Raw genomic sequence first — 9,619 nt, forward strand, 5'->3', positions numbered from 1 at the left:
CATAATAATAAGAAACCAGGCCAAGCGCTGGTAGTGTATCAAAAAAAAATCAATAATAATTATAAAAGAGTCCCCATAAATGTTATTTTTGCCTAAAACCTCTTCAACAACTTTTACCGAAATATTGAAAATCCTGAAAACACAAGTAAATGACGCACTTATTCTCCAAACCAAAAATTACTTCGGCAGATAAATGAAGCACTATTATTCATAGAAAACATCGCAAACAAGTGTCTGGGAAAACAGAATGGTTATTGAAAGCGATATTTCAAGGCTTTCGGGATATTGGAATAAGTAAATAAAACGCCTAGAGGCCAATAGGAATGAAATTCCAATATCATTTTGTTATCATTCTCTCGTGCGTCTCGCTCACATACATGTACAAAAAAGTGCGAGAGAAATGCACGCGCGAATGATAATTTATTGATATCCTTTTGATATCGGAATGAAAGTTCGAATTGGCCTCCTTCTTATTTGTTGGTTTCAGTGGACTTAAATAAATATGTGTGTCAAAAGGGACGAATTGTAGGTTATTCTAATTATGGCTTGATATAAAAAAAAAAAAATTCTACTCCCGTTTTTATTTGTCATTAAAAGGGTCGTGCACATATCTTTAAAACCTTACCTTATAGTTGTCAAGACAAGTCTTTAGTCTTTTCCCCAAAAACGCATTTGTGCATACACGCAGTTTTGGCACTTTTCGATACTTCGTATAATAACCACTTAAAAAATATTGTATTAAATACATTGTTGCCAACCTTTTTTTAAATGTCATCTCTGACAAATAAGTGAACCATGGACAAGTTTTTTTTTTTAATTTCATTAATTCTATTTCCCGCCCGTACTCTCCATTCTTTGCTACTTCTTGAATGTGAATGTCGAATAAAAACTGCTTTTGTGTTAAAAAACAGCGTGTCTTTCAAGTTAAAATGGATGAAGACGAAAACTTAGTGTCTACGCCTTAAGAAATATCATTGATGGCCCAATAACTAAAAATTTGCTGCCTTCAAAATCGCGATAGATGACATGGAAAATATTTGTTACAATTTTATTTCAAAGTAAGTGCTTGGTCGTAGAAAAAGTATGCAACGTCGTTTAACTGAGTTCAAAATACTCTTGGCGTCTTTATTAATAAAAGAGTCCATAGAGACTCACGCCACTCGCCTTTTTTGACTTCTCTTAAACAACGGTTGCATAAAATACTATAAAATGTAAATGAAATAATGAGTTCGTTTTTCAAGCATAACAAAGAAGTACGCAGGAATTAAGCACGAGGAAATTATAATTATATCAGGTATTTTATATTGTATAATAATGAATACGTTAATTTATGGTAAATAATCTACAATACCACTTTACTCACTATTTATTTATTTCAAAAATGAATTGCAATTTACCTACATAGAACATACTTAATTACTTGGTTTATTATTCTAAATTTAACTAATCCTAAAAATATGAACTTTGTTGAATGAATTCATTTCTTGATTTTTTATTTACTTTTTAGCAATTACAATCGTATAAGTAAATCTATTTATTTATTTTCATTAGTCATGCTCTGAAAGTAGATCGTTGTTGTTCTAAAAAGTGTGTAGATAATGATACGTTTACTCTCTAGAGCTCTGTACTTTCTAAGTAGGTTTTTTTCTTTTTTTACGATAAGCACTAAAAAGGTTGGTTTTAAGTGGCTTTATTGTACAATTTTCATTCTGATAATTAATTCCCCATTCCATAAAAGACGATATTTTGTACCTAAATTGTTAATTGAAAGTACCCTCAAAAAATACTACTGCAATTAATACTTAGCCATTTTTTTTTAATTCCTTTATATTTTAATTTAAGAGGGTTTAACTCGGGTGAAAGGCAACCATTTCAGTCTCAGACTGTTAGCGTTCTCACTGCCTTCGAGCGCCAGACTACCTTTACAAAAATGCGTGCATTTCATCCCTTGGTTAAAAATCTACTATTATTTATTTACAACCTTAAACCTTATCAGATTATTATCCAAACGCCGTAATCATTTTATTCACATTATAAATGTATGTTCCTTTAATAGAAATACATATGAAGTTTTCAAGTTATTCAGTATTTAGATCCAAATGCAATGCTGAGCCACAAAGCGCAGTGCTCATTTAAACTTGCAACCGGTGCCGTCTGCTAGATGCCACTAACGAGCATGATTTATAGCACTTGAAGCGCTTATTTTGATAAGTAAGGTATATTATATGAATATAATTTGCAAAGCACACAAAAATAACATTAAAATAGTATTTTATGCAACAGGTACATAATACGTGTTTTAAATACAAGGCTCTTGAATTAAAGGAACTTACAATTTACCGTTGCATGCAATTTTTTTCTAAGACAGCAGAAAACATCTAAAATCGAAAGTAAGTACCTATACAAGATTAAATTTACGTTGTAGACCTTTGCTTAAATACAACAGTTGTGTTATTGTACTATATAGTGTGTCCCTAGCCATTGGACAAAGCCGAAATGTACATATGCATTAGGATATTTAGAACCAGTGTACAAAGTATCATAACAGCCGGTGTAGCGGTTTCGAAGAAATTAACAAATTACCATTTTTTACTTTGGAGCAGCCTGTATGTGTTAGTAGCTCCTAAGGTAATATCCTCAAAGAATAGTATGGAACCTTCTTTGAACTTTTTGATTATCAGTTTTATTTATGACTTTAATAAGCTTCTGACTTTTGAAAAATGTCATCATTATCAAATATTTCGAACAAATTGTCAAAAACACTACCAAAGATTAACACAGTGTTTAAGCGTTATAAGTAATTGCGATTTATTGTCAACATAGTTTTTTTTGGTATCTCAAACGGCGCCACACGCCCATAGATAGTGTCAATTGTATCATCGCTCTCGCTCTCTCTATCAAAAATGGCTGCACGCGTAAGTCCATAACTCTGTGTTAAAAATAATAAAATTAGTTTTAGTGCACAAATATTGTGCTTCAAAAATGTGAAAGTCGAAATAAAAGACTATTGTGTTAAATCCAACGTTTTATTGAAGAGTTATCCACCAGTGAACCAGCTTATCCAATTATCCAAATTGTGCCGGCCACATGGTCGGACATTGGTCCAATCGAACCGAATAAGAACGAAATTACAAGATTATCACCATGGAATATATAAAATTACAGCAAAATATAGAAGAGATAATTGACAAGGCCGCTTCTAACCTCAAAAAATCACCGAAATCGCGTATGACCAACACGTACTTACAAGCAAGGTTAGATCTTCTCGAAGGAAATTGGAAATCTTTCGAGAGCAACCATCAAACGATTTTGTTAGAATCTAAGGATCCAAGCAATACGTACTTCACAAATGAAACCTATGACAGAGTCGAAGAAAAATATATTGATTATAAGTGTCAGTTAAAGAGGCCTTGGAAAAAATCAAATCAACAATGTCAACATCCTCAACTCACACACATAATAATCTACAGAGTGAATCAAATCCATCAAGTGCAGTGAAGCTACCTAGAATTATAATCCCCGTATTTTCTGGCAAGTATGCGGAGTGGCCTACTTTTCACGACCTATTCGAATCTGTGATCAATAACAACCAGACTTTAGCACCTGTACAAAAGCTCCACTACTTAAAGGGTCATCTGACGGGTGAAGCAGAGCAGTTAATACGACACACACCTATAACGGATGCAAATTATGAACAATGTTGGACATTATTGAAGAAACGTTACAGCAACACTCGCTACATCTCATCGTGCATACTTAACCGCTTAATAAGCCAAAAGACTTTAACCGCAGCATCTTCTTATGGTGTCAAACAAATATTAGACACAACAAATGAATGTTTAAGTGCTCTGACCAACATGAATATTGATGTTTCAACATGGGATCTTATCATCATCCACCTGATCATACAGAAGCTTGACCAGGAATCCCGGAAAGAATGGGAACACAAGATAAGTGATTACTCAGATAAAATACCAACGTTTAGTGAATTTTCAACATTCCTAGAATCCAGATTCAGAGCATTGGAGTTCTTAGAGCCAAGTACTAAGAAAGAAACAAGATTAAAAGAAACAGAGCGACCTAAAGTGTTCAGCATTACCTCATCAGCATCATCAGTATCCTGCCCATTTTGTGTAGAGGCTCACTTGTTGTACCAATGTAAGCGGTTTAGCCAGGACTCTGTACAACAACGGAGGGACTTTGTCAAAAGTAAGGCGTTGTGCTTCAATTGCTTTGGAGCAAAGCATTCTGCAACACACTGCAAGCGAGACACAACATGTAGGCGCTGCGGCCGCCGTCACCACTCCCTATTGCATCTGGACAGCGAGCAACCACCTTCAGCGCAACCAAGCCGAGCCGTTGAAGGGGTGAAGATCCACAACCAACAGCCGAGTACCCATGAGAAGTCGGAGCAGAAGGAACCTGGGCCTGGTAACATTGTGGCTCACGCTGCTGAAAGTTCAGGTTCATCGAATAGTGAGATAATATTAACAACGGCATTAGTTAAGGTAGAAAATAAAGGAAACTGTCATATACTTAGGGCATTTCTTGACCAGGGTGCACAATTATCATTCGTGACCGAGCGTGCTGTACAATTGCTTCAGTTACACAAGATACCTGTTAATGTTAGTGTTGATCCCTCAGGGCTGGGCGGAGAAAAAATCCCCTTGTCAGTCCCAATTAAACACAAAGTTCAATTCAAAATACAATCCATTTGTAGCTCTTTTAGTTGCGTTGTTCAAGCATATGTGGTAAGTCAGGTAACTAATCCCATTCCTTCACAGAAAGTTGAGATTCATGATTGGCAGGAGTTGAAGAAATTAAAGATGGCAGATCCAGGATATGACACTCCAGGCCATGTGGACATGTTGCTGGGTGCTGAGGTGTATGGACTGACCCTGACAGAGGGTATTGTACGTAATCCGACGTCCACGCTGACAGCACAGAACACCGCTTTGGGCTGGATCCTGTCAGGAAGAACACAAGTGAGTAACCATTCTAATAGCTTTATAACTGCTCATATTCTGGATAACTCCATTAATGACACTCTCCGTAAATTCTGGGAAATAGAAACTGATCAGCCTCGCACCTTGTTGTCTAAGGAGGACCAAGTGTGTGAGGAGCATTATGCATCCACTACAACTAGAGACTGTACAGGTCGCTATGTTGTTAGTCTCCCATTTCGTGATGAAGATCCATCATGTCAGTATGGCGAATCACGGAAAGTGGCTTTAAGGAGATTTCTCTCATTGGAGAAAAAGATGGATAGCAATCCACTCCTAAAGCAGGAATATACCAAAGTGATAAATGAATATTTATCACTAAATCACATGGAACTTATCCAAGACCAGCGGGACGCTGCGAGACCTGGCTGTGTGTACATGCCTTACCATGCCGTGATTCGCAGCGACAAATCCACAACCAAGTTTCGCATGGTTTTTGACTGCTCTTCTAAAGGTATTAATGGCAGGTCCTTGAATGATGATCTCTTGGTTGGTCCACGACTACAACCAGAACTGCGTCATATCATCATGAAATGGCGTATTCATCCAATTTGCTTTATAGCAGATATTATAAAAATGTACAGGCAGGTTAAAGTCGTGGACAAACACACTGATTTCCAACGCTTGCTGTGGCGTGAGAGTTCTGATGACATTGTAAAGGATTACAGGATGTTACGTGTAACTTTCGGGGTCTCATCAGCTCCCTATCTTGCAGTCAAAAGTTTACAGCAAGTGGCTAAAGATGATGGTAAAGATTATCCATTGGCTGCAGAAAGGGTGCTGACAGATTTCTATATGGATGATTTCATGAGTGGGTGTGAGACAGATGATCAAGCCATCCAAATCTATTCGGAAATAGTTAGTTTGCTAAGCAAAGCTGGGTTTGAATTACAAAAATGGGCAAGCAATAGTCAAAGATTAATGGAAACAATTTATCCACACCCGGTTACCAGCTCTGACAAAGACATAAAACTGGATGACATGATCAAAATCCTAGGCTTGTCTTGGAATCATCAGACTGACTCATTTCACTATAAGGTTAACTTACCTCCACAGCCAACCCCCGTCACCAAGCGGAACATCTTGTCTGACATATCACGTCTCTTTGATCCACTGGGATGGATTTCCCCAGTCATTATCCGAGCCAAGAGATACATGCAAAAACTGTGGGTTTCAGGTCACTCGTGGGACGAGGAAGTGACTTCCAACTTGCTGACAGAGTGGAATGAGTTCCGTGAGCAGCTCCCGGTTCTCAACGACTTCATCATGCCAAGATGGGTTGGCGTCAGGCAAGACGCGAGTGATATCCAGCTGCATGGGTACTGCGACGCCTCCAACGACGCTTACGCAGCAGTCGTATATCTGAGGGTAGTGGATCATGAAGGTAATGTTACTGTCCATTTAGTCGCAGCCAGAACGAAGGTCTGTCCAATCCGCCAAATTTCCACACCCCGACTTGAACTTTCCGGAGCAGTACTCTTATCCAAACTGCTGGCAGAAGTATCCACTGTCTTATCCATGCCAGTCAGTCATTGCAGGGCTTGGACAGACTCAACCATAGTCCTCGCATGGCTTCAAGGTGAGCCGAACCGTTGGACAACGTTTGTTGCCAATCGCGTCACTGAGATCCTATCCATACTAAACCATGATCAGTGGGCGCATGTAGAATCCACCAGCAACCCGGCAGACTGTGCAAGTCGAGGAATGTCACCATCTGATTTCATCCAATTCGAGTTGTGGGTCCATGGCCCAGCTTGGCTACATGACCCTAACTACCAGCATCCAACATCCGAGCCCGTATCCACTGAGCTAGAAGCAAAGCCCATGAAAGTCCAGGTATGTACAGTTTTATCCCCTGCTCAGCCATCCGAAGAGTTGAGTGCTTGGACTAAATACTCATCTTTAACAAAGACAGTAAGAGTAGTAGCTTACTGTCTCAGATTTTGTAAAAAACTGAAAGGAGAATCGTTTCCATCCTATCTGACCGCAAGAGAGCTTGATAATGCCTTGAAGGTAGGTATTAAAGCAAGTCAATTGTCAGCCTTTCCCCGGGAATTAACTAACCTGAATAACTCTAATCCAATTCCCCGGAGAAGCATTATCTTATCATTGTGTCCCTTCTTGGACGAGGATGGCATTATGAGAACGCGAGGTAGGATTGAGCATAGCGATCATTCTTATAATGTAAAGCATCCTATCATAATGCCTCATGACCATCACTTGTCAAAGCTGATTGTGAGTGACGCTCACTCAAGGACTCTCCACGGAGGCCCCCAACTCACCCTAAATTATGTAAGATCCAAGTTTCTAATTATTAATGCCAAAAGCTTGATTAGACATATTTTAAGTAAATGTGTGAGATGTATAAAGTACAAAGTCACCAAAACTCAACCCTTCATGGCTGATTTACCCAGTAGCAGGGTGACTGTTGCTCGACCGTTCCACCGCACCGGGTGCGACTATGCAGGCCCTATAAATATCAGAATATCCAAAGGTAGAGGATGCAAGAGCTATAAGGGCTATATAGCACTGTTTGTATGTATGGTAACCCGTTGTATCCACCTGGAGGCAGTAAGTTCACTTACCACTGAAGGGTTTCTAGCTGCTTATAGACGGTTCGTGGCACGGCGAGGACCCTGTAAGGAGATTTGGAGCGACAATGGGTCCAACTTTGTCGGTGCATCCAAGGAACTGCGCATCCTCTTCCAGCAGGGCGAGGCTTCTGTCATGAAAGAGGTTGCTGAGGCCTTAGCTAATGAAGGTACTGAATGGCATTTTATTCCACCCCGGGCTCCCAATTTCGGTGGACTCTGGGAGGCGGGTGTCGCCTCTACTAAATATCATTTGAAACGGGTCCTAGATGGCACCACTCTCACGTTTGAGGAGTTATCAACGGTTTTAGCACAGGCTGAGGCTTGTCTAAACAGTAGGCCCATGTACCAGCTGCCATCAAATGAAGTGGACACGAGTCCACTCACCCCGGGACACTTTCTAGTTGGCGAAGCTCTGGTAACCGCGCCAGATCGCAACTATGAAGATTCTCAAATCAGCCCTTTACATAGATGGCAGCTCACCCAGAAGATTATGCAGCAGTTCTGGCGAAAGTGGTCTCAGGAGTACCTAACAACGCTCTATCAGAGGTACAAATGGACTAAGGTGACCCCAGAGCCACAGGTAGGTGACGTAGTGTTAGTCAAGGAGGATGATCTCCCGCCCTCGATGTGGTTATATGGGTTAGTACAAGAAAAGCACCCTGGTCCAGACAATGTCACTAGAGTCGTTACCTTAAAATGTAAACATTCCAAACTTATGAGACCTGTTTCCAAATTAATAGTGTTGCCTGTTGCCAACTAGTATTATTTGTCATGTAGTTAAAGTTATAGTTTCCTGTATTCTTATTTTGCTACCAGTCAGAGCAAGACTAAGAGTATGTTATTAATATGTGTTAAATTTAGTTGTAGGTACCCAAATGGTACTGTAAAATTCATATGGTTGATACTGTTACTGTATAACTTTAGGTTCTTACTCGTAATGAAGTTCCTACAAGGTTGTTACTGAAGTCTCTATTAATACTTCTAAATTCTACTAGTATGTAAAACTATACAAGTGTACTTATTCAAAATGACTGATAGGAAAGAGTACTAATTGTATAAATATTGTAATAGGTATACTTATAAGTTTTATTTTTTCTAAATTACATTTATGTGGTATGTAGTAATTAAAGGGTTTTTAACCTTCAGGTGATTTCTGGATACTCACTTTTACGGGTATGTTAGTAAATGTTAGTTAACGTGCTAAAGTTAGCATACAATGTTACTTGTCTTAGTCAGCCTGTTTTCTCTATCTCTATAGATTGTAACCAAAGTTGTTCATGATCTCTGCCTTATAGACTGGTGAACAGTGTATTGTATTGTTTATGTTTAAAAAATTTAGATGGAGTGCAAAGTTATCTATTGATGTCATGTTAACTCGTTTTCATGTTAGTTTAGTACGTTAGTAATGTGCAGTTCCTAAACCTTGTTATGTATGTACTGCTGTATGATGTCATGGCGGGCGGTAGGAAGAACATACTGTTCTTGGCGGGCGGAATGTTTAAGCGTTATAAGTAATTGCGATTTATTGTCAACATAGTTTTTTTTGGTATCTCAAACGGCGCCACACGCCATAGATAGTGTCAATTGTATCATCGCTCTCGCTCTCTCTATCAAAAATGGCTGCACGCGTAAGTCCATAACTCTGTGTTAAAAATAATAAAATTAGTTTTAGTGCACAAATATTGTGCTTCAAAAATGTGAAAGTCGAAATAAAAGACTATTGTGTTAAATCCAACGTTTTATTGAAGAGTTATCCACCAGTGAACCAGCTTATCCAATTATCCAAATTGTGCCGGCCACATGGTCGGACACACAGTGTGTTTCTTTTTGTTGTCGATTATTGCAAATAACTTTTCTTCGAAAAATTATTTTTTTTATCTTTTGTTCTAATTAAAAAAATATTAACGTCAAAGCATTCCTGAGAAGTAACCCTACGTGGGATTTCAGGGTTTGTCCAATGGCTAAGGTCACCCTGTATAGTAGGGTATTCTTTTTTTTTTATACTACGTCGGTGGCAAACAA

The 9,619-nt window shown here is 38.7% G+C and overlaps 1 protein-coding gene across 2 annotated transcripts; it reads left to right on the forward strand.

Moving 5' to 3' along the window:
- The first annotated feature begins 2,782 nt into the window (after positions 1 to 2,782).
- On the forward strand, positions 2,783 to 9,161 carry LOC133529515 (uncharacterized). 2 transcript variants are annotated; one of them, XM_061867239.1, is made up of 2 exons: positions 2,783 to 4,985; positions 6,181 to 9,161. In XM_061867239.1, the coding sequence occupies exons 1-2, from the start codon at positions 3,432 to 3,434 to the stop codon at positions 6,202 to 6,204; spliced, it is 1,578 nt and encodes a 525-aa protein (XP_061723223.1). In that variant the 5' UTR covers positions 2,783 to 3,431; the 3' UTR covers positions 6,205 to 9,161. The 2 variants fall into 2 exon arrangements, with proteins under 2 accessions (XP_061723223.1, XP_061723222.1); XM_061867238.1 differs by having other exon boundaries at positions 4,861 to 4,985.
- Positions 9,162 to 9,619: the final 458 nt, after the last annotated feature.

This window comes from Cydia pomonella, chromosome 21 (genome assembly GCF_033807575.1).
Source record: "Cydia pomonella isolate Wapato2018A chromosome 21, ilCydPomo1, whole genome shotgun sequence".
Classification (NCBI taxonomy): Eukaryota; Metazoa; Arthropoda; class Insecta; order Lepidoptera; family Tortricidae; genus Cydia; species Cydia pomonella.

What these genes read in the sequence shown, in the direction of transcription:
- LOC133529515 (XM_061867238.1), top strand. Translation starts at nt 6,270, where the DNA reads ATGCCAAGATGGGTTGGCGTCAGGCAAGACGCGAGTGATATCCAGCTG.